Raw genomic sequence first — 27,799 nt, 5'->3', positions numbered from 1 at the left:
TATGTGTCTGCTGTTTAAAAATAGCCGTGGTGAATGTAAAATGTGTGGTGTTAACAAAGAGTTTTTCGGCGAACCAAAATGAATTTTTTTGCACGTTACCATCTCTGCGTGCTGATGCGCTGAAGGAGATACCCTAAATTCATAACCATAATTATAATCTGAATAAACGTTTTTGGTACTCGCAGTATGTACGTACGGATTGCTATCAGCGGTGCCACTTTGCACCGGCAATGCAAAACACTTTTTGGTAGCGATAAGCACAGCGGACCACCACTTGACTCACTACTAGCAAATACCAGAATCAGTATTCCAAAATTTTTTGTGTATGAAAAACTTATCGCTTTGCTGCACGAAATGCGGTTGCTGTTGAAAAGAGCAACCTTCTAATGAAAACAATCGGTACAAGTTTAACGTAAATAATCAGGTACGTTACTGACTGAGGCAAGCGAGCAGAGGAAACAAATGTAATAAACCCATAATTATTAATTATTCCAGAACATTTTTTATTTAATTCGAAGCGAAAGAAAGTTATAATATTATTTAGTAGTTGGTCAGAGGCAGGTACTGCTGTCCCGTCAGTTGTCCGGGGAAAGGCGCCTCCACCGTCAAGATACCGTCTTTCGACAGCGACGATTTAATCAGTTCCGGGTTGGTACCGATAGGCAAGGAGAACTCCTTATTGAACTCCCGGTACGAGGATTTGTTTTCGGTTTTCTCCTCATGTTTGGCATGGATGCGCAGCTTCCCGTCCACCATCTTAACGCTGACCTCATCCGGTCGGTACTGACTGACATCGAATCGCAGCTTCAAGCACTTGCCATCCTGTCCCGAGATATCCTGATGATTGGAGATAAGAGGACTGTTGAGATTGCTCAGCCATGACTGCAGTTCCTGGTTGTTCTGCTGATCAAACTGCACCATTTGGCCGGTGTTCTGGTTCTGCTGCTGGTGATGCTGCTGCTGGCCGGTGTGGCTGGTTGTCGTGCTGCTATGAAAAGAGCGTGTTTCTTGAGCGTTGGACTGCTGGCTACCGGCTGGAGCGCCCCACTGGATGGGTTGCGGCTGGGTTTGGAATTGCTGCTGGCCACCGGTGTGGGAGGTGCTTGTCGTGGTGTGATGGGAGCGGCTCTCCTGCACATTGCTGCCGGCTGGCGATGCCCATTGCACGGCCTGTGGTTGTGGCGGCTGGTTGACATTCTGCAGCAGATTCTGGCCACTGCCTGAATGGGTTACCGTCTTGTGAGTGGTCACAGTGCGACGAGATTCAATAACGTTAGCGCCTGAAAGTATGGAGCAAAATTAATTATACGGGGGGAATTTAACTGATTACGTACTTAGAATATAGAATGAACCGCTCCGATTAAAAATTATTAAAAAAGTATGTCACTTAATGTTAACCGCTTATATTACTCCAGTAAGTACGAGTAAGTACTGTACTTATACATTTTTACTGTTTCGAGTACACATTGCTTGCCGGGATTGCATCTAAGAAAGATCTTCGAAAGCTGTTTCGTGAATAAAGTAATTTCAAAAAGTTTGAACGAGTACAGTACTTCGAAAAGTTTCAAAGTATTTTTACCAAACTCTGGCTGCAATGATGTACGAACGTTGGCCAACAAGCCTATAACGGATGCAGATGAGTTTTGTGATTCTTTAATGGATTGCGATTACACTGGAGCAAACGGACACAGGAAATAAAACGGTCTGCTTCGACCGGGTAGTTTCTCTCCAAGGCGCCAATTACTAACGCAGCCAGTAAAGGGAAATAGTTCTGATGCTTTAAAGCCGATCAATGAACTGGCAGTTGTTTGCCGCCTGCTAATTAATAGATGATATTTTTGGCAACCCGTCTAAACCATTCCAGATGGAAATGGATACCAGCTGCTGGAAGCTCTCGGATAAATAAATTTATCCGTAGACTATACACTGAAAATCATCTGCCTTGTAATAAAGTTTTTACCATTTCCGCCGCGACATTGTGTCAGCTCCAAGGACATGACGTCAAACGGCGGCCGCGGTGGCAGTGAACGCCATGATCAGAGCCGGGCGAAAAAATTATTATAAGTAGCTGCATTTTACCACCACTATTCCTGATATCAAACTGTTCCATTTGTTGACGTTCTTAATCATTGAAATTTATGCTACAAAACTATTTGTACAATGCAGCTACATGCTCTTATGCTGTGTAACAGTGTAATTATTCGACAAGCGCGAACAAAAATTTTATGCAAGGCAGCAGTAGTAACTGTAGTCTTGTAGAGGACTATACTTTTACAATTTTCGACGGAAAATATGCTTCTATTCAACTATATATAAAAATCTTTCTTGCGAATTAACGCATAAATTGTAAATGAAAAGTTGCCAAAAACTGAATACGTGGAAAACGGACGTGGTGCTGACATGTGAAGCGCTTTATAAATATCAAATATATGTGAAGAAGTATTTTACTTCGTGTTTTACCTTGTGTATTGAAATCCTGCGGCTGGTCAAATTGCGTACCACCAGAGGTGAAAGTCTGATGCGTTTGACTGGTGTGCGACTGAACATTGCCGCCCTGTTGCTGAATTGGCTGCGGTTGGATGGCGAACTGTTGGTTCTGGTTATCGAAGCCGGTACCGCTGCTGGTCCGGGTAGTGGTGGTCTTGGTGGTCTGGATGACGCGCGAGGCAATGCGCTTGTTCCCTTCGGAAATTTCGCCGGTCAACTTCTGCATTTCCGCTTCCATCTTGCGCATCTCATCGTCAAACTGGCTGCGCTGTCCATACTGGTCAATCACGCTTTCACCGCGCTGCAGAATAGGAATGCGTACTTCCACGGTTCCGTAGTTAGACATTTTGGAAAAGGCTTTCTCGAAGATAAAATTAATACTATTCACACAGAGAAGAACGTTGGAGCGAATGATATAATTACAAGTTCAAGTCAAATATTTATTTTGGACTGGTGCAAAGCGAAACGGGTATACGGACTAACGGCATACGGACTGTTCAGTGTCAGTAAATATATATTATGTTTCTCCGGCTGATTTTATATTCAGCGGGGCCGTCTAGAGCTTAGTGGATGATTCATCCGCAAAAAGTTCACTAGAAATTTCTGAAGACGAGTAAAAACATGGTGAGCAATTGCGGTCGGCTTGTTTGTAATGCGGCTGATTACAGAGACTACATATTTTGTTGTCACAGTAAGTAGCGGAAGTCGGTGGTGGCTGCGATGCACGTCGGAACGAACACAATTATTCGCAATAGAAATCTCAGCGCATGTAAATTGCTTGACGCAGACATGCTGACGCTTACCCAATTTTTTAAACTTGGCGTTCGCGTTACAATGTAATCATAATTTCTAATATGTAGTCCGAAGCCGAGTTTTTTTCTGCACTACGGAGTATCAAAATTTTACCAAACGTCTTATTCAACCCCCGGTTAAAATTAATAAATAAGCGCGTTACATAGCAAAATGCGCGTTATTTTCTAATCGAAATCATAAAGAAGTGCGCATGCAGGATTACTCCCTCAAAATTTTACTATAATACCAAATAATTTAAGCCCTAGTAGACGTACTTTAATTGAGGTTTAGTACCCCAAATTAGGCTAGTATCCAGTATATTTGTTATACTAATTATATTTAAGTTGCAATATTTTTGCGGATGCATTAGCTAGGGGGCAAGGTCAGGCACGTTCGCACATTATTGCTCTTATGGATTTTACTGCGTCATATTTACAGAACAACAAATTTGGGCATTGTTATTGAACAGGTCAACGCCGTTTACAGCGACGGGTTTTTCTTTTCATTCGTTTTGTCAGGTACTGTACTTGAAACGCGTATTGTACAGCTATCTATACAGTGGGATGGCCCGACCTTCGGAGGATGACTTTTTTAAATGACTCATGCGTAAAGCAATCTACACTCCGCCACGCCGTATTTTTGCGGTTTGTACGATGGACTTATAAGGAAAGCGCCAACAGCGGCAGCTGTTTGGCTGATTACTTTGGTACAAAATTACAGCACCATAATCATCGTCTGGCTGAATCGTAAAAGCTGGTTAATATCAAGCAGATGGTGGCAAGTAGGATATGAAGAAGATGAAACCTAACAAATGTTTCTAGGCCCATCATAACCAAAATATTACTAAAAACTCATTTATTTACAGAATAATTTAATGTCGTTGATTTTTTCTTGAACATTGAAATAGTATTGTTATCGTGCTGTTTTACTCGTATTTACACAGTCTTTTTTGCCCAGCACGTATACGATTTCTTGCTAACTGCCGAACGATAACAATTTATACATATTGCTGTATATCTGTATACTAGGATACAGATGCAAACAACATTTTTTATAATTTCCACTGTCTCAAACGCCTCTGAGTTAAAAGTCTATTATGTAATTATGCAGCACTGAAATACGTTTAGATTTGTGTCCGTGTTCGGAATAATTTGTCACAAAAGCAAGCTTAATTAAGTGTATTCATTATTAATTAAGGGTATCTACATCTCCAAATTATTTACGATGCAGGATGAAATTTTCTTTAACGAAGAAGGAAGTCTTTGTGGCAGCGCACTAAAAAATTCACGTTGTACAAGTATTTATTCATAATCGACGTAATATTATTACTTGTGCTCTATAAGTGTGCTCAACATAGGCAAAATACTTGCACCTATGTAACGTGAGGTTATGCTCCATTTGTCTCATTTTGTTTTAAAGCGCTTTGTGTAGTCTTAGATTTCAAAATATGCAAAAAACAAAAATTCAGACCCTTTGAAAAAACTGTATTAGAGGTCTTTCGGAAAATAAAAATCAAAAATCTTTTGCACAGTGTATGTATGTACAGCAGCCAAACCTATAAGCAGCCAGCGGCGCAGCCACTTTCATGGCTCTTTCGTTTCCGGTCGAATATTTTTATTAATCTTTTTTTGCAGAATTTTGTAGCAAATATCACATTAAAACCGTCCATAGCTCTGCGTAAGGCAACCTTGTCTTAATACAAAGTACTTATATTAAACGTGTTACTGACCTTGCGATTGGTCTTGCATGGCTTTGGTTACAAAAAAATACATAAATACCTAAATTTACCGAAACTTATCTCACAATCAGTTTGATTTGTTGTATTGTGCATATTATTATATTTGGCTGCCGCTTTGAAAAGTATGCGGTATTGGTATGTCGTTTTTCACAACTCATTGTGACATAAAAATAAGAACAAATGGGATAAAGGAATATACATACTCACATGTTTATACCAGATTGTATGGGATACTGCCCGTAACATGTAAAAATCACTGCAGCTCCGTTAAAATCGATTATGTACATGTATATTCGTTGCTTTTACAGAGGCAGAGTGCCCATTGCAGCAACTCTGCAGTGCGTTTTATGCTCGCATATTATTATTTTTATATGCAACAGATCATGACTCTTTTGGATGCGAATTTAATTTCACAAATGTTTCATCAGCGGTACTGGTGTACTAACATTTGTCGTATTTAGCACAGCTTCTAATAAAGCGGAAGTGTTTGCAGATGTTTCGACGAGGGCCCTGACGTCTTGCTGATCCAAAAATTCGCGAACCAGTACGGCGTAGGTAAACAGTAGTGTAAAGGTCTGTACAGAAAAAAGTCGGGTCTTGAAAATCTTTTCGTGCATGTGGAAGGAATGTTATTATTGGACTTCTGCTTTTTATACATAGGGAATTGCATAGAGCACTTGTTCAGAGATTACTTACCGCTACCAAGAAATTTCGATCGATGTAGAACAGATTGCCAGCGCTAAAGTTTATCGGAAAAGCCGACGCCAGGGTTCGAAATTTAGTTAGGACTTTCCGTAAGGCTTTTCCCTGTATTTTAGCCCAGTCTATTAATGTGTTAATTTAGCTAACGATAAATCTATTAAGGCCATGGGATAGCCACGTATCGATGTTTAATCCATACCTGCGGTGTTTTCAGCAGGTCATTCGCTTTCATGATCGTCTGGTACAGGATTGACGCAGTCGACAAAGCCTTCAAATATATAAATTTAACGATCGCAGACGTATACTGGTAAGCGTCATGGCCACGAAATGTGACACTGACCTTTTCACTTGCAATGACCATCGGAACAAATACGAGTATGGCGTAACTGACAAATACAGCTGTTCCCACCACTTTTGCTGGCAAGGAATATGGCGTGTGTTCTTCATTTGTGATCACCACTGCCAGCATGCCGGCAGAGACGACAAGATCAACGAGATAAGAAATCAAAAGAAACACACCCAGTTTGTGGTTGGTACGGTCCACAAAATGAAACTGTGCCGCGCGGACCTGCATTAGTGTCTCCGCTACAGATGTCGAGCGCTCTATCCCGTACACGGGATTGTCTAAGTATCCTGGAAAAGGTTAAGCGCGTAATGACCATAATTAAAACTGCCGAGTCAACAATAATAATGCGTTTGTTTTTCCTGTGTAATTATACTGACCTGAACAACGGTTCCGTGTTGGTAGATCGCTGGGCTGCGTCATCATCTCCACAATCTCCCCGTCCAAGCCCTCCAAATTACCGTTAACACTAACCACACAGTCAATTAGCACAAAGGCGCTGGCCGTAATTGTAATCAACACCAACTGGGATAGCACGTATGGAATCCTGGAAAATACGACATCCATGACAATAATTACCCATAACGGGATGCGCAGGCTCAATGGCGCCAACTTCACACTGCCATCCTCTGAGCCGTGGGTGAGGCTCAGGGAGTTGTGGAGGTCATTGAGGATAACCGTTGTCCAGAATGCCGCTATACAGTATACTAGTAATAAAGCATTCGTTCTACGCCATTTTTTTAGAAGATGCACGTACATCTCCCGTGAATTAACCGAAATAACCGCGACCTTTTCAATCTCTTCAGCTAAACTACCGAGATCCACGTGACCAAAAGTCAGGCACATAAGGACATAAATTCCTCGTGCCGGGATGGCCACCATAGGGATGGTCGCCAGTGATCGAATAAGGGGACGTTCATGGGGCGCGAAATACTCCTGAGGGCCTATATAGGAAAAGGTCCTAATTAGCCAGTATATGGTGCTGATCATTGCCGGTAGAACAACGGCTAAGGTCACCGTACGACGTAGAAATGTCCACTTTGCAAAACGTTTACTGGCACTTGGTACTGTGGACCATAGGCCCATGGCGCTAAGTATTCTAGCTTGGAATCCAAAGATATGATTAAAGTATATTAAGGGATACGTCTGCCCAGAAGGCCTAATTAAGTCGGTGATTTCGGGCGCTTTTCTTGTCGAGCGATGATTGCGTGGGTCTTTTACTGCGTTCATGTTATGCGTAGCTCGGTATACTTCTTAAGTGTTTCATTCACTATTATAACAAACTTCGTATTTAAATCTAAAAAAGGGGAAAACGGTTTTCTGTGGACAATAGCCTTATAACGAATGCCGGCCTTTAACTCGAATGTGTTTGATTTACTTTAATTACCTTTCAGTTGTGCACCAGCTTATTCCATCAATTATAGCAGAAATAGACTTGCAACGCAATTTGTGTGTACACTGCACAGCAGTTCGAAAGGAAAACAAACACAAGAGATAGCGTTTCGGTATTTTTCTTACAGCTGCAAGAGAAAGGTAGATTTGAAAGCCTAGAAAATACAAAGCGGAAGGAATGTGGGTTTTAACTCCCACTAATATACACAGGGGCATGTGAGGCAGATTCATATATTTGATATAAAATTATATTAACGAAACCATTTCCGCAAATTTTCTGTGTTAAACAAAGCGATTACAATCAAATCGGAAAGGATAAAGTAGGCCTACCACGAGTTCTCCGTATTGTTCTACTGAATAACCACATATTTACCTAAAATTTCACACCATCTTAAAATGCTGCACGTGGTAAATTTGATGAAAGCAGGAGATAATATGCTGTTGTAAGTTTATGTGACTAGCTGGCAACAGAGTAATTTCATTTAACAACCATTCTCCTTAACCAAAACTTGAATCGAGCCAAAGATTTTTACTAATCTAGTAAAATCCAAATTACTAGCCAAACGCGACAAATATGGTATCCTAAGCGCCAGTGCATTAAGGAAGGTCTGTGGTAATCATAAGAGGCACAGTTCTGCGATGCGGCATAGTTTTGTCACCAGAGACAGCATATATGGGTGTTACTCCGACTGATAGCTCCACAATATTTGTTCCCATATTATTAATCGTTCCATGCCCATATTAAACCAACAATAGCGATTTTATCACTGACGTCAACTGAGGCTTTACTTAAATTTTGGACTACATTACCACAGCCGATTAAGCTGGTAATTGTAGACCTTACCCTCCTGATGAATATGATTTACTTGTAATCAACGTACTGCGCATATTTACCGGCTTGCCGTGACGGCGATTGCTAAGGTTTGTCTGTGATTTTAACCGTCATCCAAATGTCCACTCCGGTATAAAGATATCAGACTAACTTGAAACCTAACGGCTGTCAAAATATTTTGTCAATTTTCAATCAGCCAGAACAGTCTGCCGAAGATCTAGAGTTCTGTATCTTATTCCAAGATGCACCGCTTTGTCGGTTTGACCTTTCACTTCTTCTGCACGATTAATATTGTTCTTGCTCAGACTCTGTCCAGAATGGAGAGCCCTTGGATACCTTATGTCTATCAGACTGATTCAACCAAAGATCAGAAGAACTACTACACCGTTAACACGGAGCCACCCAGCAGGGAATGGGAGGTCATCAACAAGGAGGATCAGTCACAACCTGCCATCAGTGCCAGACCGTTTTTCCTGAACCGAGCTTTTGGATTACAAAGTATTCCATTCAAAAGGTCAGCGTTGCCAATGCAGATGATTGAAGAAGCTGGAGAACTGACGCAACCACTTCCGTTCAGGCCAAGCCGAAAAGGAAAGAATAATGCCAATGTGCTATTTAAAATGCGTCTTTTTGGATGAAGATGACACGGTCAATCCAAAGAATTGTTTACCCGGCCTCGGTTTGTTGTTGCCCATCCGTTTGCGGAAAGAAGGTTCTTGTGTAGCTGCGCTCAGACTTTCTTGTCCGATCCGTAACGGTTGTGTTATCGGGCCGGTATGTTTATTTGCTTTTTCATGTACATTATAACTTGATACCTGTATAGAATAGAAATGTGTGCAAAGTGTGCTGTATCCGTTCCTTTTCTAAAGTGTCAAAACAGCTTTAATACTGCAAGTCTAATTCTGTTTTCGAATGAAGCCAAAGGATTTCATATTATTATGCAAGATGCGCCAGATTAGTAATTTTACGAGTAAATATCGCAACTTAATAAAGCTTGATGCAAATGGACTACGCGGAATTCGATGTCAAAATGGTTTGTTTGCCAGTACTATGAAAAAACCTTCCTCAGTTTCGTGCAATAATGAAGTGCATAACTGCATTCTACGAGTGTCACAAGTACCATACAGTGTATAGCAGTCATATTGGTGTAAATTTATGGAAAACGGTACATTTAACAACAACATTAGAAAAAAATTAAATAAACAAAGTAGCAGTGCAAAAGACAGACAGACGTGCCGATGTGCTTATCCTTGCGACTACCATTTATCGTGCACTTGACCACTTGACACAGAACAAGACTTTCCAACACCAAGTCTGCTTGCTCACAACATCGAATCAGGAAATTAACTTGTTTTTGGGGCTCTGTATATGTCAAGCAAGAGTATGCGGAAATGATAACTTGCAGACTGACTTAGTTTATATTCTTCTCCCTCATCAACAGCATTAAAAGGCAACAATAAGGAATTGCAGGAACAGGAACACTCAGGAATTACTAGACGTCAATTGAATAAACAGGCTGTTTTTCTAAGCGGAAGCAAAAGCGCCTTTATTTCCTGCAGTTTTTCTAACAAAAACATGATTATTAGCCGGCGTCACGAAGTCTTCTTTTTTAAACTGGACCGGTTGAACCCAGCCGTCGTTGCACGTGCAGTGATGCGCTAAAGTGCAGTCGTTCGACACACTTTCGAAGAATCCCAGAGGGGCGGTCAATTTGCCGAAGAGGATTTCATACATCCAGCAGATGGATGGATGTACGGTTGGACTGCGTGGATCACAGCGGAAGATGTTGGCATTGCCCATGGATTCGTTGACGAGCGGCCCTACAATTATCAGACTAATTACACACTGGCACTTCTTTTACAAAACTGATCTGCTTTCCATAAGGTAGAAAAATGATAGATTTTCCAGCTGGCGATCGCCACTAAAGGATACCGGTATTGTATAGCATACCGGTATATATTCGAAAGATACCGGCATTCTCTAATTAGCATAAATAATATGGATAATTTAAAGTCGCTATCAGTACTGACCACAGTTGCCGTACTGCGGGCAGATATCATTGCCAGCCACAATTACGTCACATGTCTGCTGGGCTGGAGGTGGTTTGCACGTAGAATAGCAAAAATACACTCCCTGAAAGCATTGGCATTCCACGGAACCACACTGATCGGATGGGCTGGGAGAGATCCCAATCACCTGATCATCCGTCGTGCAGTTTCGAGAACTGATGAACATATCTTGACCGGGTGCTACAAAATGAATAGAAACCACTATTAAAAATAGTGCACATATTATACGATTGGCTAAAAATGGCTTTTAAACCATTTTATAAGACATTAAGCAGTAATTTAAATTTTAAAATACTTTAGTCAAGCTGCTATATATGTACAAGCAAAATAATTATACTTATCCAACTTGAAAATGTGGAATTGCGCAGTGTAACTTACTAAATGCGGACGTGGTTGCAAACACTGTCGGTGCGGTGGTGGCCGTTGTTGTTGTCGTCGTACTGGTGGTTGTTGTGCTCGCTGTTGTGGAGGATACAACATTACTACCGGCCGTCGGTGATTGCGTCGCACTGGTGGCCGATGTATCCACATTTCCGCCGTTTCCGCCGAAATTATTATTGGGCCAAAATGACGGAAACTGTGTGCCGAACTGTTTTTGGAAGTTGTTAAATGTATCGGCAAAGTTGTTGAAACCGCTGTTGTCAAATCCAAAGCCATTGTTGCCGAATCCACCGAAACTGCCGAAACCCGACCCCCTTGACCGTTACTGGACGTGCCGGGGTTGTTATTATCAGATGTACTGCCACTGTTGCCGGATCCTCGTCGAGATCCGCTTCGTCCGCTATTGCCGCCAAATCCGCCGCTTCCAAAACCCCCGAAATTATTACCATTTCCGAAGGAACCGAATCCTTTGCCGAATCCTTGTGGGGCATTCCGTATCTTGGACCAATCAAAAGGGTCATTAAAAGGATTCCATGTGTTGTCGCACAATACTGCTGTTATCGAAAGACCGAGAGTAACAATTAATACTTGCAATACAGCCGTCATTTTGATAAAATCCCAGAGCATACAGATCGCCCACACAACGGCAACAAATATTTATCAGAGAAAGGTTACTTATTGTTATTAATATAGTAAAGCCGGGTATCCCTTGCAGTTGAACATACACGAGCAAGTTCCGAATAACTGGCTTATAATAACCCACTGAAATAAGGAAGTGTTTTATTTTATGTACCGTACATGTATAATGGCTGCCTGCGGCTGTTTTCGCACCTTTAATTTACCAGGGAAATGCCGTAGACCGTGAAGCTGAGTGTGCTAACGTTTACCGGAAGCCGGTTTCGATGATTTTTGCGATACAGAGAAATCAGAAAAAATTAGGCAGCGGATTCAATAGAATGCCTGCTGTTATTAGCTGGATTGACTCGTCATTAGACGCGCTCTGTGATTTGGCAAATTTGCGAGATCATTAATCTTTAAAAAAAATTTCTTGTTTATTACTCAGTCCAAATTAGCTTTTTATTATTTTTTAGATTGATACGCTGTAAATAAACTAAGTAGTGTGCTGACGATCTGTGTACGTACTTCTACTGTGTACGTACTGTCCCGTAAAAGTGAAGCCAGCTCAAATATTCTGTTGTACTCGTATATGCGTTGCGCTGTCGATCTGTTCACTTTTGAGAAAATTTTGTACTTTTTTTTTAATTTTTTTTTGTAAATTTTGTACTTTTAATTTTGTACGTATCTTTTTACATGCTCGAAATCCTAAGACATTATTCATCCGTGTGGGCTTGTAAAATATATGTAAGTTGTAATGATGACAGTAGAAGCGTAACATCATTATTGTCCCTCGCACCTATGCGTTCTTCTTCTTCTACTCCTTCCGGTTATAATGGCATGCAGCTTTACTGTAGATTTATGTATATATGGTATTTTCACTATTTTGCATAATTTTACATTAAGTAGGATGATGATACATATAAGTATTGTTATCAATTTGGCGTCACATTTATTGTGGTCAGAACTCATTTCCTTTTGGCCACTTCGACATCCTGCAGTGTTAACTGAATAACCAGCGCCAGAAGTACAAGCACAAGTGTTGTACTACAGATCTATTCTATATATTCTCTGGATGTACATGATGCTAATAAATTTACATATCTTGGAAATATAAATATATCTCTCAACGTTTATTGAGTCCCGATAGCTGTTATGCGGCAAAAAAAGCCATGGTTGACATTCATGGTGTCTCCCATTTTGGTAAATGTGTACAGTTCTGAGATGCCACGAATGCACGCTGGTGGCAGCTGGTCAAATTGATCTTCATTGGGTTTTCAAGGGAACTGCCAAGGGATTGACCATTCTGCATACGATCAATCGCAAACATGATGTAACCGCAAATGTAAACTAGAAGCTGAAATAAATCAGAAATTTTGCCATTAGTGAAATCAAAGCTAAAATTTAGCTTATCGATTGTATATAAGTACGTAATACAATAAAACAACACTCACCATAGATACAACCTTCTCATTAATATCTACCAGGAACGCAATGGAAAACCCCCTTGACCTTTTGGAATCATTTAAGATTTCCAGTACTTTTAAAGTCTCTTGTTGTCTGTACTCCGAGGGAGCCTAATTATCATAAGATATACACGGAATATCAAAAGACGTGATCAGAAGCATATCTGTACTAACAATATCTTTATTTGTGCGAATGCACTTGCCTTTGTTTTCCTGAGAAATTCAATTTTTTTGAAGACCTCCAAGATTTTATTGTGCTGTAAATACGAGGCAGTTACAACATACACAACTAATAATCAATAATCATTAACCTGCCGCGCAAGTAATATGAAAATTTGTATCTTACTGTTAGTGGCACCTAAAACTGGTAAAGCTTACATATCGACTGGTTTGAGCGGCGGCGTAAAGTAGCATACAGAACTGCAGCAAAATTGTCACGATAGTCCACGCCCCGTTCAAAATACGTCGTAAAATTCCCAAGGTAATTGCAACATTGCTGGACAAAGCAAACATTGCAAGCCAGGAAACAGCTGACATGAACTCTAATATTGCACCGGTAACTTGAATCAATAAGACTGTGCGGAAGAGGTCCCGTTTTAGACGCAATCGTACAGCAAAATCGAAATACGTCCGGCAAAGTATCCAGATATCCATCGGTATTTGAGTGCTGCCGGGATCTTCTCTGCAACACTCGGTTATGGAAAGGGCATTTTGTTCCACTACCTTTGCTTGATTGAGGGTTAGTTCCGAAAAGAATGCAAACCATGCGTCGATACCGCAGACCACTGAACTGCCAACCAACCGAAAAACGGCATAATAGGAACGCACAAAACGAGAATCTAATACAAAAACCGCAAACTGGGAGGTATCTGTGGGGTCGTACAGCATTACGATGATTTCCATCAGAAAACGTAGTCCGCATAAGAATACGAGTGCTGCAAGAAACAGCAGTGTTCTTTGTCGGCATTTCGCAATGACGGCAGGCGTCGAGTGTTCATTAGCCAGGCTTTTTGTGAACAAAGTGTGAAAACATTCAAACCGGATGACCAAGATAACCGACAAAAATGACAACCGAAAGCCTATCAATTGAGTCTGGAGAAAAGCCATTACTCGAACAAAGGAGTTCGCGCCGGCAAAACCGGCATTGCTGAATGATCCAATATCAATAATATCGAATATGAAAATTGTACACATAATAGTACTAATAACGGCCAGTATAAAACGTATTTTGAAAAACCGTATCGGAGCTGCGGTCATTCCTTGTTGCCGACTAATGAGACGATTGCGTTGGACTGCGCGTCGTAGTAAAGCTCCGTTCCAAGACATATGTTATAAGATCAGCTGCTACAGCTAGCTGCGATTGCACATGGGCCGTGGCTGTCCACTTCGTTAACAATCAAAAAGTAAAGCCGAAAAATAGTTCAGCCGAAAAATATTCCACATTAGCCGAAAAATATTTTATATCCATTAAGTTTTAAAAGGTTCAGCGACAACTGGTTTGATATTGGTTAGACACGTGGGAGTAATTTGTTGTGACAAATGACGCCCTTTCTATTGATATAGAGCAAGGGCATCATTCTGATCTCTGTGGGATACATGCCCAGTCGCAATCGGACTCTTCCATATTTGGTTTAGCGACCGCGTAAAAGGATGTATTTGTTATAGGAGCTTATATTTACGGATTCTGCTGCCGCTGCATAAGTATTTTATACCGGCATCCTAGGTAATGCAAATAAAGAAAGCGTAATTTGTCCGCATTCTGAACAACATCGGTGCTACGGCACATATTACATATTGACCAAGCATACGTCATTAAGGATAACTCAAGGGAACTAGTGTCAGTTTCCGTTTTCCTCCGTTGACGCAAAAGGTTTTCTTTTAAAGAGTCGTAAACGATGGAGATTATATAGATATACATATTAGGATAGCACTGCATTCTTTCGTGCTAATACAATACAACGAGCAAGCGGTTCATTGCCTATAAACACCAATTACACCACAACATCTGAAGTGTAAAATTCCAAAAACATCAGCAATATAATCGTACAGTCATGCGCTTATGCATAAGTTATGCATAAGCGCTACATTACAAATGCTATTTGTACGGATAAGTATATCGCTGTTGCCCAAAATGCTTGATATTAAATTTTTTTAAAAGTGGTACATTACCGGTATAATATTTTATGCACGTAGGCGTATGTACGTCATAGCGTAGAACGCTAGCGCATTGTCTCGTAATGTGCGTGGAAGTTTGATGTGGAAACGCTACGAAGCGTAACTTGCCTGACTTCTGCACAAACAGCAGTTAACTGCTGTTTAACGTTACTTACGTAATATCAAAGTAAAGCAAGTACTTACTTACACTTAGTACAGTACGTACTTGCCGTATCAAGGTTTCCCGACTTTGAGACGAGGTCAGTCGATTTTATTATTTTGTGATTAATGCCGCCTGGCAACTGTGATCAGGAAAACCAGGAATAGGTCGTCCTTTCCATTTCATTCTGGCGGTCAGAAATATAACTTCTAAAATAAATTTTTTAGCCATTAAAACTTCTTACTCCTTACACATACAACTATCTGTTCGACACCATAATCGCTATATTAATCCACAGCTAACATGGTAAGTGCTCCCGCGTCCCTGTAGTGCGTCTTGTGTCCTTCCAGTTCCGTTTTTTTTAAATATGCACGATTTCAGCCAGCCGATATTGCTGCAATTAAGAAGGCTAACCTGCCCATCATTTTCTTGATGGGAGGTCCTGGAGCCGGCAAGCACACTCAGGCGGCGAAGATCAAGGCCAAGTATGGCTACACCCACCTTTCCATGGGCCAGCTGCTGCGCGATGAAGTCAAGAACAACACAGAACGCGGCAAGAAGGTTAAGGAAATCTTGGACAAAGGAGAACTCGTGCCATCGGTAAGGATGAACCATTGTTTTTTTTTGTACAACGGAATTCCCCCAAACTTGTGCCCTTCGTTAGGACGTGACCTTTGAGCTCCTGAAAGAGCAGATGGCAAAAGCCGTCGGAATCAACAAGCCATACTTGCTGCACGGGTTCCCTCGCAACAAGGAACAACTGGCTCAACTGGAAAAAGAGGTGTGTTATTTTGCGTAAACAGTGCGGACAAAGCTTTAGTAAGTTATCAACAAAAATGGAGATCTGCTATCGGAATTGTCTTGTTGCAGCTTGGACCAGCCAAGGCCGTCATCGTATTGGATGTTCCCGAAGCCAAGATGACCGAGCGCCTGACTGCTCGCGCCAAGACCGGAGCTCGCGCTGATGACAAACCGGAAGTTGTTAAGAAACGCATCGAGGTCTACAACAAAGACACTAAACCGTTGGTCGATGAACTGATCAACAACAAAAAGGCCGTTAAGGTACATATCATTATTAGAAAACCCCGCACTCGGTGTCAAACATTATTCTGTGATTTTCCTTCAGATCGCCGCTGACGGTGACGTCGAGAAGATCTTCACTGAAATCTGCAAGGTTCTGGACACCGTCAAGTAAACCCGAGATCCCGACCACGAGACGAGTCAAACAGATCACCAATGAAGTATTCATAACTTGGACCATCCATCGCATTTTCTTCTAAATTCGTATACATATACTAGCAAAATATTGCATTAATAATCTTCGAGCAAAATGCAACAACCCGGTGATCATCTTTCAATATAATTATGCGAGTTGTTTAAATGTGACTAACTGCCAAAAACTGAAAATAAAGGACTAAACTAGTACACGCACAAGCAATAAAATGTGTGAAATGTTAGAACATTCAGCGGCTCGCCGAAAGATTTTACCGATATATGCAATGAGGCAGTAACTTTGTGCCATAATTTTGTGCTACACAATTATTTAAATAATGGTAGTAAAGGCAGTACTTTTTATCGGCGGTTTTATTCCACCAGCAGCTGCGCCCCGGTCTAGTGTGGTATATGTAATGCGTTTTTTGTAATTTCATGGTTACTATTGTTTGCTTTTGTACATGTTGTCGTACATGGCTCTACGAATAGCCAATGGATGAACAGGGTTCCACAGATTGTTAGAAGTTGACAGCCAGTTACCAACTTGCTACAATTTCCTCGAAAGCGGTTGCACCGCTTTTGCGCGCAATGTGGTAAAAAAGGTGCCACAGCTATCGAGAAAACACAATAAATGCCTAATGATTTCAAGTATCTGTTTCCCGTGCAGCTCCTGAGAGGTTACTTACTGAAATGAATTATTATTGTCGTTCACAAGTCAAAAACGAGACATTTGCAGTGCACGCAAGCATGAAACCTGAAAACGGTTACAGTACTAACTTTAACGAGGACTTTGGTTCTACTGGTTTTACCAATAGATAAAAAAACGAATAATACATCAAACACAACGTACGCTGCGGTCGATTAATAAATGAAATAATATTATGATATAAAATATATATACAATGTACGACAAAAAGAGGTTGAACCGATCAGTCGGTCCGCGGTTCAAAATAACCTCGCAACGACACGCCACCACTAAAACTTGGACGCTTACTCACTACTTTCGTGCGCTCGCGCTCCGTGAATATCAAAGTGCAGCTATACTAGTTGCATATCAAAAGGTGTAGAAAAAAATTTTAAACTTTTTGATACTAAACCTGTGGCTGTTTATGGCGAAAAACACAAATTCTAGCCATTTTGCTTTTCCATAGACTTAAGCATTGATTGCAAGCCAAACGGTTATGCGCACAGATCCTATGCTGTGCCTACGAGAAAGCAAAATGGCTAGAATTTGTGTTTTTCGCCATAAACAGCCACAGGTTTAGTATCAAAAAGTTTAAAATTTTTTTCTACACCTTTTGATATGCAACTAGTATAGCTGCACTTTGATATTCACGGAGCGCGAGCGCACGAAAGTAGTGAGTAAGCGTCCAAGTTTTAGTGGTGGCGTGTCGTTGCGAGGTTATTTTGAACCGCGGACCGACTGATCGGTTCAACCTCTTTTTGTCGTACATTGTATATGTGTATATATAATACGAATATGAAATATTCGAAAGGTTAATAAACTGGTTCACTGCCACGTCGCAGTACAGTTGACCGCATCAATAACCAAACTGCGGGTGCTGGGAACGAAGCTTTCGATCTGGTTGACCACGAAGCAGAAAAATCCAAAAACGAAAAATGTGGCCTTAACAACAGAAACAGAGTTATTAATTCGGTCGCGTCACAAGCAACAGGAGCTCAGATGACCTACATACCGTCAGAACCGAGCCATAGTCCAATTCCAAGAGATCTCCAGCGTGAAAGGTCAAGCTGCTGGTCTTCAATCGATGCAGAAACTCGTAACAAACTTCTCGCTCTTCAGAGCTGACGCTGGCTACGCCCAGCATTACCTGCAGGATATTATAAACATGTACAAGTACATACACATGCATCAAACAAATCGATACATCAAAACTCAATAACATTAATTTTATAATTTACTTATGTTAGAAATTTGTTTTACCAAAGAAAGTTAACTGCTATTCGTGCGCCTGCTTACAACCTGCTCAAATGAGCAACCATGTTTATCTGAGCACACATTTTTTGCGCTTTCTGCTTCTTTGATTAGGTACCTTCTCCACATTTTCAATCGGCACACAAACTGGAGCGTCCTTTCGAATTTGACAGTGTCGCATGCAAATAAAGTCTTCCACTAAAAGTGCCAATTTCCCCGGCTGGAAAAAATTAAATAACCAAATTAGCTCTTAAATACGCTGGTATATTGCACATGACGGCTATTTTGGTGAATGCTGGCGGATTCTGCAGACCTTTCGTCCACAAAAGTTCAGGTGATTTTCAGACTTACCATTGCACTTTGCTGAAGCGGCTTCCCGCCCAGCATCCACAAGTTCCCCAACGCTACCAGTGTCACACCAAATTTGCCCGGACAGTCGTATACACTATTTCCTTCCGGCACGACAAACCATATCAACAGCCATGCTGTAAACACCAAGATCTCAAAAACATTGGTGACGATGTCTGCCAAAAGTTTTACTGTGAAAATGCTCTGAACTTCCTGAGTCATTTCCAGCAGAGATTCATACTGTTCGCGCATGCGCTTTAATTTAACGGTCAGCACACTGGATTCAACGTTGACCTCTTCGATTTCCTGCAGAATCGCTGTGAACTGTTGTTCAATGCTTTGTGCGCATGCATGTAAAATAGATGTCAGATATGCGAATAAGATTATCATAGGAGGGGCAAATAAAATGCTACCGATGGACACTGGCACGTGCAGCACAAAAAAGATGACACCGTAAGGAGCGCTCATGAAACCGTAACGTTCCAGACGCCAGAAGTTTTCATAAGCGGAAGGCTTTGTCAACTTTCCCGCTAAATTTGCCAAAGTCCCGATAAGAGAGATGATAAAAAGAGCATGTGCTAACATCATGTACCTACAGTATACAGAATACGGGTGATATAATGCATATGTAAAAACAACGGAGGCAATGTTATTGCCGTATACGCAATTGCCGCTTTTATAAATTTCGCAACGTATTATGAGGTTGTTACTTATATCAAAATGCAGTATACAGACTGTTACAGAGTTAATGATGATTATCATGCGCCAAAGTTTTCGTTTAACTGTAATTGTGCGTGTAACGTCACGCAATTTTAGTCAACTGTCTGCTACAATATACCGTATTTGTCACTATTTGCTAATATTTTAGATCAGATTTTATTTTAACCAGTTTCAAAACCTTTGCCTAATAATCTTCAAACAGATTTCTTACCGTTTTAAAACATTTCCTGGAATACTGAATCCCACTGCTGTTTTGCCGATAACAAAATTTAAGCAGGCAATAATTTGTTTTCCTCGCAGGAGCACGAACAGCAGGATAACGCAAATGCGAAACAGTACAATCTGCGTGTCGGCATAAGCGATCATGGAAATGATATTTCGCACTTTCCCATATGATGGCTCGTTGGAAGGACCGTCGCCAAACAGATCTAGCAGGTCCATGACCAGCGAAGCCATGAAGCAGGTCAAAATGCACGCAATGATAATCTTCGTGCTGGTCCATCCCGCAGTCCAACGCCAGTGATGATTTTCCGATCTGTTGGCTTTTACGCTGTTACGATATTCTACCTTTCCGCTGAGCAAAAACCGAAGAATTATCGGTGTATAGCAGGAAAAAATGTTCTTGTGGGAAGCTGGTATGTTCAGCAATTTGTTGTTGTTGACTGCGGATTGTTTTTCCTCCATGTTACTGCTGCTAAGCGGCAACGCGCTTTTTCGTTCCGAACGTCAGTCTTTATATATAGATAATGACCTTTCCAAAACAAAGCCAATACTATCCAGTACTTAAGTGCCGAGCGCGGATGCGCGAGGCTACCTTGTAACTGTAAAATGTTACACTTATGGTTATGCAGCAGCTATTGAATGAACAACAGTAATATTTCATAAGCAATTATTTTAGCAGTGTTATAAAGTGCTAGCAGTGTATCGATAAAGCAGCTATTCCTGCGATCAAATGGAAGAGATATTTGCATATATACAGGCTCGAAATATTTGCCGACTGCCGCAGGTGTAGTAGACAACAAACCGACAAGTGACAATGACGTGGAGTGTTTTTATTCTCTCAGGAATATTTTGGCTCCCAAACCGATAGTCAATACTGGTGGAAAGTTTGCCCTCAAACAAGTGTGGCGGCAGCTTAAACTAATTTTGGAATAAAAATATAATAAAAACTTTTTGCAGTTTGATTTTTATTCTGTAGCAGTTCATTATTAAGTCTAGTTTATGTTGATAACGTTGAAATCGGTACATTTGCAAATGCATCAAATTAAAGAGTACTAGCAAACATGGACTTGTAAAATATGATTTATATATACGAGCTTCATCGGATGAACTATGGACTAACAAAAGAGAACCGCCATATAAATATGGCAATGAATTAATTAACTATACCGCACTAAATTAGAAATGACTGTACATTTTCTTCATGTCCACGTACTTATTGCGCTATCTATAATACATACACCGTATTGTGTGTGACTCCACTTCCTGGCAACCTTCATACGAACTGGTAGCTGCACGTGTTTCGCTTCATTCAGCAATCCTTGACGGAAATTTGCATAAGCTTCTAACGCTACAAAAACTTCACGAAAACCAGTAGTATTCCTCTTCCTCTTACTCTCACAAGCAATCGCAGCTTTTTTTCAATATTAAAATGAATTGGATATATCCTGTAGAGGCGTACAATAAAATAAATTTAGTTTACGGCAATTTAACGTGTTTATCCCGTCCGCATTATATGCTGATTTTTGGTAAGTCTTGCAGAAAGTAAGAGCTATTTCATCGATTGTTTACGCAACTAGAATTCAAAATTCTGTATCAAACACTGACGAATTACAAAATTTATTTTTCGCTTAAAAAACAACTTGTTTCAGCAGAACGCTGCAAAAGTCAATGCGGGGTTTGTTAAAATCAGATGAAAACATCTGTTTGTCACGAGCAAAGATAAGAGCTTCGACATGCTTTAAGATTTTGATGCTTTTCGTTAGTCAATTATGTGCATTTACTGAGGTTTAATTCCAGATATTAGACCGGAGGATGAGTACGATAGCGGACATGTACCAACGGCCAAAAGACTTGCAAAGGCAACATACTGAGACTTTATGGGTTGAAAAACCAATAGGTATATAAATGTACGTGTACAATATTTTTCTTTTATCTTCAGACGAAAGCAAAAGGATGGCACACACTCGACGGGCTTGATGACCTTTCATATAAGCAAACAATTTTGCTGTATGACATGAAATCAAATTCATCTTCTGCTACCGGTTAGTTGCCGCCGTCGCCAGACGGTACTATCGTGGTAAGGCCAGATGATTTTAAAGTATATATAATAGGGATAATTGTTACAAAAGGGAAATACTATATCCGACATGCAACCTATTTAATAAACAAGCACCTTGGTTTCGTTGAATTGAGTGCTATATATATCAGGAAAACCGAGATCTAGAAGCTAGCTGACCTAGCTTCTTAACGCTGTAATAGCGTCTCCGGAATTAAACATGATATTTACTATAGTACTGGACAACATGTGCACAGGTTTAAATCTAATACAGTTCTTCAGATACCCTAATCGATGCAGCGAACGATATATGGGCTCGTCTGCATGGAAGCCAAAATCAAAATACGGTCTGCTTGTTAAATGGAGGATTCGAAAAATTCACGGAATTTTACCCAAACTGCAAATCATATCAGAGCACAAACACACGAGCGGTACTTACCAATTACCATTCGAAAAAATTCTATCCTCAAAAAGTGCATCATTATTGCAGGAATTAAGCAGAATTCAAGTGCTCCCTTTGCATATTCCTATCGATAGAAATGATTTGGGTCGGCTGTGCTTCTGCGCTTCTGACACATTTGTATCCGACAGATCCATGCATATTATGGCGGATATCGATGCTCACGTTAGCTGTTCCGTCATTCGCGACAAAACGTACGGATGTGAACTGCTCTGTGATGGGCACTGGAGTGCAGTGCAGTCACCTTTAATTTGATTATGGACAGTTCGTATAATTGATATAAAAGAAATGTTCGACAGGTTCGGATTCAGTGCACACGAAGACGAGCGTGTCTATTATTGTGTGTTGGAGAATGCATCGGATAATGACTGCAGCGCTATGGGGTGCAATTTAAGAGAACTGCATAATGTGTGTTTGTTCGCCGGTAAAGTCCGCACTGACTACAATTATACCAGATTCAATTAATGTTGTGGTAAAGAATGTTTTTGTGTTGCATTACAATTGATTATGCTGCATTCTACAAAAAAGTTATCACTGCAGTACAAGAAGTCAGAAGACAGCTGATCTTGTATATTTTTCAGAGTCTCATTTGAAGGAACAAAGGAACGTCCTAATATATGGCGAACCTGAGAGCTGTGTGGCCGCAGCAGTTATTGTTGCGCTTTTGTTGAAATTGACAAACATGGGCGTAGAGGTTAACAATTCAGTAATCCTATAGTAAAAACATAAACCAAAAGTGAAACAAAAATGAGTACCAAAACATAAACATTAACTCAACCCAATACTGCCAATTTTCTATAGGCTGCCTACAGTCACCTTTGCCGCTGTTGTCCATCAGTCGCGCTGGACTGCGCTTCGGAAAAGGTCTTAACGGGATTTCAGCACAATTGGATCAATAATCCTGAATTTCAATCAAACGTACCATTTATGCCCGGTATTAACTGATCATGATTAAATACGGACTATAAACCTTTTAATCGTCACTTGTCCTGTTCTTTGACATATATATCGCACGTTTTTAGAAGTCAGCCGTGCTCAATCGATCCTAACGCCTAATGTCGATTCGTCGTCAAATTTCACCACAGGACACGACGCATCGGTTGTGGCTTCGAAAATGAACTCGACTGGTTCAAACAAACACTCGGCGGCAGGAAACGGAAAGTCGACTGAAAGCAACGTTGTCGAGAGCACAACGAAACGTCTAAGTGGAAACGAATGCAAAGCCAACGAAAGAAACGGCGACGATTGTAAATTACGAGTGTCAAGGGAAGAAATAAGGTTGCTGGAAGAAGAGATTCAATGGAAAATTTTTCATGAGCAGCGAAATTCCCCAGTTTTCAATACCTTTACTGTGCTGGAAAAGGGATGCCTGGAGCAAATTCATGATAAAATCAAGCGTCTCTCATCGCTAAAAGCGCCGATCGTGTTTGAACGCAAAGTCCTGCCAAAAGCGGATACCCGCGTGACCTCTATGGGAATGTCACAAGCGCAGCAACGTTCCGCTGACAGCCTCAACGATGTTGATGTGGAGATCCATGCAGCTGCTTCTGACTAATCAGCAGTCAGCTAAATGCGCTGAACACGTACCACTGTGTTCAAAATTCAATTGACTGCATAATTATGCGTGTTTCATGTCAAAAAGGTGTAACAAAACATTGATATTTGAGGTGCATTTTGAATTTTTTCTTTCGATTATCGGTTTGTGGGCTGCCGGGAAAGGTAGGGACGGCGTAATGAAACTGAAATGTTAACAGTTACAAACAGCCATCAGCTGCAATTACAGTACAAATATGACATTGTAGTGTCAAATACTCAAAACCGATACGCAACCTTGTCCTTCAATCCAGCTGAGCCAAATACGAACAACCGGTTGTGCCAAATAAGTAATGACAAAAAAAAAATTAAACAATTACGTTATCACATATTGTAATGTGACTGCAAACTTTGAATACAAAATTCACCCGAAAGACTATAGCACATATTAAATCAGGTAAGAGATATTATTTGGATGGTTTTCCATCGTTAGTATGGCTGGGTTGACACTTCCAGTATCGCTGCTCCGCATTTCGCTTTGCTGCATGCGGTCAGTTGCGAAAACCACGTAGCCAAATATACATAGCAAAAACTGCAAAGTGTATTTGAATATCATGACGGAAATTTTAAAGTGCAAATGCAAGCTGAACACACAAACTTTTGGAAGAACACGATGAATGCCGCAAGCGTCAGATACAGCTATTACCCAGTTGGGGATTACCTTTGACACGACAGTTTTAGTAAGATTGGTGAAACCACCCATAGAATATCCAAGCGGACGCTCCGAATCCGTGAGCGCTTTTAGCACGGCCAAGTCTGCAGCATCAACTAGTCGTGTCTGAAAATTATATAACCAAAAGTCAAGCGATCCGTTTTTTTTCGTCGAAAAACGGTTTTATAAAACGAAAATACAGATAGTAGAGACATATGTATAGTAAATCAAAAACAATTTGTCCAAACGGTACTGATATTATAGAAAAAAAGTAAACGCACGGTACGACACTCACCCGATGCATAGAGATTATTCTTTTAATGTCGCCAAAATTCTTTGGTTCTACTCGACAGAAAAATCCAAGGTTTACTTCAATACATACAGCTGTTTATCATGCTATTATTGCTTTACAAACAATCGTAATCTTGGACGTTGGTCAAATTACTACGTATAGCTAATCAAGACACAAACCTTAATTCCATATTTGTTTTAATGACATATGGTAACTGGTCAAGGCTTACGCATGTGTTAACATCAACAGCGGCATTAAAGACCATGTAAAACTGAGCAAAAATTATGGTAACTGTCCACGCCGCTTTGGACACTCCCCAGATAGCCCCAGTCTCTTGACACGTCCCGGTCTTAAATCCACACATTACAAACGTCGAAACAGCAGACATAAACTCCAACGTTGATCCGGACAGTTGTAGGAATAATATTCCTCGAAAGGTATCGCGTTGTAATCGCAGTCTTTGATGAAAAACTGCATATCCTCGACACAGACCACGTACACCGGGAACCTGAATTCTGCCTTGAACGCGCCATAATTTTGAATCCGTGAGATCGTATTCGGTTCTAATTTTGAGTGCGTCACTTAAAATACTCTTGATTCTAACAAGTGTTACTCGAGCACAAAATATGAACAATGCATCCACGCCGTAAATCAGCGTACCGCCAAGAAATCGAATGGAAGCAAAATAAATTCGGATGACCCGATCCTGCACGGCAATGCCTCCATAGTGAACAATATAATCAGTATGATAAAAAGTAATAGTTACTTCGGTGACACATCGCAATGCACACAGCAGCATCAACGCCACAAAGGACCGTACCGTACCATTTCTGCAGTTACGAATTACCGTAACAGCTTCGGCGTTCAAACTGTTTGCTATCAAGAACTGAATACGACTATATTGAATCATAAAAATTATAGAAAGGACAAATAACCGAAAAGCAATTGTCTGTGTTTGGATATATGCTACCATTTTAACAAAGCGGTTGGCGTCGGAAAATCCAACAGAAGTACCGGAACTTGCAAATGAGGCAACATCGAAAACATCGAATATAAAAATTATGCCGGAAACAATGCTGACAACAATTAACAGAAGCCGTACGCCGCGGTGCTCCATTTAACATTTATGGCTCCGCTGCTACATTTGGATCTTCGCGAAATAATATTAGACGCGGAATGTAAAGATGTCCCCCAAAAACACTGGTTAACGGAAATATAGAGTGCCGCAAAAGCAGTTTCTAGTACGTTTTTGGACAAGCAATTTAAGTCCGATAAAATACCGGCACCAGTAGTTTCCTCGCAGACACGCATTTAATTTTTTTTATTATGAATCTTAATTAATTTTATGCCAGTGCGTCTGTTAAAACTTGAGCATAGCAAATGCAGGCACATTTGGTTGCTGCTGTTGAGAATATGTTGCATGCAAAACGTAGTTGATGTGACATTTTTCTTCTACTGTTTACTTTAGTTGGTTGTTGCAGCTGCATTTGTGTCATTGTTAGTCGCCTGGTTTTTGGATAAACATCAGAAAGGCACTTCAAAGTGGAGGGTTGTTCTTGTTAACTGGGAATATAGTCGCAAGTACACTTGTATTCGAGGTTCTGTCTATCTGCTGCATGCAAACTGTCGCTTCCGGTCAGCTGCCATAGTTTGTACAACAGTGCAAGTACTCACCCAATACGTATGAATTTTTATTATGGCCGATATTTAGAACAATTAAGGATGCTGGCAGGAAAAGGTGCATGCAACACACAAACTAGTTTGTGTACTCACCCAATATAGTACGAGGATGCGCGCAGTCGAACCGACAGTAAATTTTTTCAGCGAGACCAACCGACAACCACGCTCACAAGTGGATTATTTTTTCACATAACAGCCACCCGTGGAAGGGAGGTATCGTTTGCACTGTATGCGTGGTACAGGTGATAGCCATCCGTGGATGGTTGGCAGTCGCTTGCACTATGCCATGTGCACGGTTGTCGGTTGGTCTCGCTGAAAAAATTTACTGTCGGTTTGACTGCGTGCATCCTCGTACTCACCCAGCTAGTACTAGCTAAATTGCACGCGGAGCGCGCGTCTCCTGCTTCTGATAGACGTCCAATTGTACTGCGCTAAAAGAAGGATCCAGGAAGCCGTTTCACATCATGCCGACAACTCACTGCGATAATTCGGAAGCAAATATTTATCTGCACTTATAGAGAGTCTGTTACTGAGACTCTTTTACAACTATGGAACATGCACCCAAAATTGTTCAGTGGAAACAAAAAACGAAATGTGGGGCTGTAGTTGGATTAAATGTGAAAAATTGACTGCGCTTTTGAGACAGCGAGTCAGCAATAACTTTCTGAAACAATTGTCAACAATTTGCCGGTTAACGTCGTACGAGACAACTGCCTTAGAAATAATTGCTGTTGTGGTGTTCAAAAGAGCAGAACCACGTAAATCCGTTCATGTTAAAGTAACAAATATGATCATGACGCATTTGACAGATTTTCCAGCTTAATTAAGGCTGGACAAACAATTCTGATATCTGCCCGTTTCTCGTTTTGCTCCATGCGATCAATCGCGAATACCAGATAGCCAAACATGCACAGCAAAAACTGCAAAGCGAAAAACTTTCAAACCCATAGATTGTTCCCATACTTCTTTAATATTAGATGAACAAAAGCAAAACGTCTTTTGTTGTTATTGGCTGGTCAGAGCGACCAGCAAGTGTGGAAAGCGCTTAAATGACGTTAAGTTCAAATTTATGCGCCATTGTGTTTACCTTTAGCACAACGGTTTTAGTAATGTCTGTAAATCCTGCCGTTGAATACCCGCGAGGGCGCTCCGAATCCGTTTTGTTTTCAGAATGGCAATGCCTGTAGCGTCAACTGGACATGCCTAAAAAATTTTACTTGCAGGTTTAGCCGGAACTGGCTTGCACAAATTTTTCATGAAGTAATTAGCCGCTTACCCGGCACAGATAGGCAGTCGTTTTGAAGGCCGCCAAAATTCTTTGATTCTACTTAACAGAAACCAAGTTCACGGCACACTAGATACAGCCGTATCAAGAACTAGCTGTATAATTAAACAGACTGTATGTTACAAGCAGCCCTTTCCGTATACCTACGCAGGATACAACAAACCAAAAACACTGGTAACGCTGCCAACGCAAAAAAATCTAGAAACTATAAT

The 27,799-nt window shown here is 40.8% G+C and overlaps 7 protein-coding genes and 1 long non-coding RNA gene across 8 annotated transcripts; 2 read left to right on the top strand and 6 right to left on the bottom strand.

Moving 5' to 3' along the window:
* Nucleotides 1–301: 301 nt before the first annotated feature.
* On the bottom strand, nt 302–3,011 carry LOC129586747 (nuclear transcription factor Y subunit beta-like). Its single transcript, XM_055480124.1, has 2 exons — nt 2,461–3,011; nt 302–1,280 (listed from the first exon to the last, which is right to left on the bottom strand). The coding sequence occupies exons 1-2, from the start codon at nt 2,831–2,833 to the stop codon at nt 541–543; spliced, it is 1,113 nt and encodes a 370-aa protein (XP_055336099.1). The 5' UTR covers nt 2,834–3,011; the 3' UTR covers nt 302–540.
* A 2,416-nt stretch (nt 3,012–5,427) lies between these two features.
* LOC129586850 (uncharacterized) lies at nt 5,428–7,194 on the bottom strand. The gene is made up of 5 exons (XM_055480315.1): nt 6,443–7,194; nt 6,060–6,352; nt 5,919–5,987; nt 5,714–5,824; nt 5,428–5,592 (listed from the first exon to the last, which is right to left on the bottom strand). The coding sequence occupies exons 1-5, from the start codon at nt 7,146–7,148 to the stop codon at nt 5,428–5,430; spliced, it is 1,344 nt and encodes a 447-aa protein (XP_055336290.1). The 5' UTR covers nt 7,149–7,194.
* Nucleotides 7,195–9,685: 2,491 nt separating this feature from the next.
* LOC129586748 (uncharacterized) lies at nt 9,686–11,503 on the bottom strand. The gene is made up of 4 exons (XM_055480125.1): nt 11,068–11,503; nt 10,734–11,032; nt 10,317–10,535; nt 9,686–10,106 (listed from the first exon to the last, which is right to left on the bottom strand). Exons 1-4 carry the CDS (start codon nt 11,361–11,363, stop codon nt 9,811–9,813), a joined length of 1,110 nt encoding a protein of 369 aa, XP_055336100.1. The 5' UTR covers nt 11,364–11,503; the 3' UTR covers nt 9,686–9,810.
* Nucleotides 11,504–12,354: 851 nt separating this feature from the next.
* LOC129586849 (uncharacterized) lies at nt 12,355–13,330 on the bottom strand. The gene is made up of 4 exons (XM_055480314.1): nt 13,196–13,330; nt 13,021–13,074; nt 12,806–12,928; nt 12,355–12,708 (listed from the first exon to the last, which is right to left on the bottom strand). The coding sequence occupies exons 1-4, from the start codon at nt 13,328–13,330 to the stop codon at nt 12,535–12,537; spliced, it is 486 nt and encodes a 161-aa protein (XP_055336289.1). The 3' UTR covers nt 12,355–12,534.
* Nucleotides 13,331–15,276: 1,946 nt separating this feature from the next.
* LOC129586827 (adenylate kinase isoenzyme 1-like) lies at nt 15,277–16,591 on the top strand. The gene is made up of 5 exons (XM_055480278.1): nt 15,277–15,437; nt 15,513–15,731; nt 15,796–15,912; nt 16,002–16,193; nt 16,258–16,591. Exons 1-5 carry the CDS (start codon nt 15,435–15,437, stop codon nt 16,324–16,326), a joined length of 600 nt encoding a protein of 199 aa, XP_055336253.1. The 5' UTR covers nt 15,277–15,434; the 3' UTR covers nt 16,327–16,591.
* A 1,262-nt stretch (nt 16,592–17,853) lies between these two features.
* Nucleotides 17,854–20,042, bottom strand: LOC129586848 (uncharacterized). The gene is made up of 5 exons (XM_055480313.1): nt 19,559–20,042; nt 18,631–19,219; nt 18,398–18,499; nt 18,041–18,175; nt 17,854–17,970 (listed from the first exon to the last, which is right to left on the bottom strand). The coding sequence occupies exons 1-5, from the start codon at nt 20,029–20,031 to the stop codon at nt 17,854–17,856; spliced, it is 1,416 nt and encodes a 471-aa protein (XP_055336288.1). The 5' UTR covers nt 20,032–20,042.
* An 832-nt stretch (nt 20,043–20,874) lies between these two features.
* On the top strand, nt 20,875–23,896 carry LOC129586829 (serine/threonine/tyrosine-interacting-like protein 1). The gene is made up of 9 exons (XM_055480280.1): nt 20,875–21,095; nt 21,367–21,428; nt 21,509–21,611; nt 21,908–22,056; nt 22,116–22,279; nt 22,385–22,509; nt 22,667–22,779; nt 22,887–23,019; nt 23,108–23,896. The coding sequence occupies exons 1-9, from the start codon at nt 20,999–21,001 to the stop codon at nt 23,638–23,640; spliced, it is 1,479 nt and encodes a 492-aa protein (XP_055336255.1). The 5' UTR covers nt 20,875–20,998; the 3' UTR covers nt 23,641–23,896.
* A 526-nt stretch (nt 23,897–24,422) lies between these two features.
* LOC129586681 (uncharacterized) lies at nt 24,423–24,987 on the bottom strand. Its single transcript, XR_008690177.1, has 3 exons — nt 24,852–24,987; nt 24,626–24,672; nt 24,423–24,456 (listed from the first exon to the last, which is right to left on the bottom strand). It is a non-coding gene; the product is annotated as an uncharacterized LOC129586681 (long non-coding RNA).
* Nucleotides 24,988–27,799: the final 2,812 nt, after the last annotated feature.

This window comes from Paramacrobiotus metropolitanus, unplaced genomic scaffold (assembly GCF_019649055.1).
Source record: "Paramacrobiotus metropolitanus isolate TYO unplaced genomic scaffold, Prichtersi_v1.0 Parri_scaffold0000022, whole genome shotgun sequence".
Classification (NCBI taxonomy): domain Eukaryota; kingdom Metazoa; phylum Tardigrada; class Eutardigrada; order Parachela; family Macrobiotidae; genus Paramacrobiotus; species Paramacrobiotus metropolitanus.
The sequence above is the reverse complement of the archived record's forward strand: the minus strand, read 5'-3'. Positions and strand labels throughout refer to the sequence as shown.

Bases quoted from the DNA above. Each gene is read 5' to 3' on its own strand.
- LOC129586747 (XM_055480124.1), bottom strand. From the start codon at position 2,833: ATGTCTAACTACGGAACCGTGGAAGTACGCATTCCTATTCTGCAGCGC. The intron at 1,281-2,460 runs GTAAAACACGAA...CCATACTTTCAG, and splicing joins GCAGGATTTCAATACACAAG to GCGCTAACGTTATTGAATCT.
- LOC129586850 (XM_055480315.1), bottom strand. From the start codon at position 7,148: ATGGGCCTATGGTCCACAGTACCAAGTGCCAGTAAACGTTTTGCAAAG. The intron at 5,988-6,059 runs GTCAGTGTCACA...ATATATTTGAAG, and splicing joins TGGTCATTGCAAGTGAAAAG to GCTTTGTCGACTGCGTCAAT. The intron at 5,825-5,918 runs GTATGGATTAAA...GCTAAAATACAG, and splicing joins ACCTGCTGAAAACACCGCAG to GGAAAAGCCTTACGGAAAGT.
- LOC129586748 (XM_055480125.1), bottom strand. From the start codon at position 11,363: ATGCTCTGGGATTTTATCAAAATGACGGCTGTATTGCAAGTATTAATT. The intron at 11,033-11,067 runs GTCCAGTAACGG...GGGTTTCGGCAG, and splicing joins GATAATAACAACCCCGGCAC to TTTCGGTGGATTCGGCAACA. The intron at 10,107-10,316 runs GTCAGTACTGAT...TGATAATTGTAG, and splicing joins CCCGCAGTACGGCAACTGTG to GGCCGCTCGTCAACGAATCC.
- LOC129586849 (XM_055480314.1), bottom strand. From the start codon at position 13,330: ATGTTTGCTTTGTCCAGCAATGTTGCAATTACCTTGGGAATTTTACGA. The intron at 12,929-13,020 runs GCAAGTGCATTC...TATGATAATTAG, and splicing joins AATTTCTCAGGAAAACAAAG to GCTCCCTCGGAGTACAGACA. The intron at 12,709-12,805 runs GTGAGTGTTGTT...GATTTATTTCAG, and splicing joins ATGAGAAGGTTGTATCTATG to CTTCTAGTTTACATTTGCGG.
- LOC129586827 (XM_055480278.1), top strand. The intron at 15,732-15,795 runs GTAAGGATGAAC...GCCCTTCGTTAG, and splicing joins AAGGAGAACTCGTGCCATCG to GACGTGACCTTTGAGCTCCT. The intron at 15,913-16,001 runs GTGTGTTATTTT...GTCTTGTTGCAG, and splicing joins TGGCTCAACTGGAAAAAGAG to CTTGGACCAGCCAAGGCCGT.
- LOC129586848 (XM_055480313.1), bottom strand. From the start codon at position 20,031: ATGGAGGAAAAACAATCCGCAGTCAACAACAACAAATTGCTGAACATA. The intron at 19,220-19,558 runs GTAAGAAATCTG...TGTATACTGTAG, and splicing joins CCAGGAAATGTTTTAAAACG to GTACATGATGTTAGCACATG. The intron at 18,500-18,630 runs GTAAGTCTGAAA...AATTTTTTCCAG, and splicing joins CGCTTCAGCAAAGTGCAATG to CCGGGGAAATTGGCACTTTT.
- LOC129586829 (XM_055480280.1), top strand. From the start codon at position 20,999: ATGAATTGGATATATCCTGTAGAGGCGTACAATAAAATAAATTTAGTT. The intron at 22,280-22,384 runs GTACGGATGTGA...AATGTTCGACAG, and splicing joins TCCGTCATTCGCGACAAAAC to GTTCGGATTCAGTGCACACG. The intron at 23,020-23,107 runs GTATTAACTGAT...GCACGTTTTTAG, and splicing joins AAACGTACCATTTATGCCCG to AAGTCAGCCGTGCTCAATCG.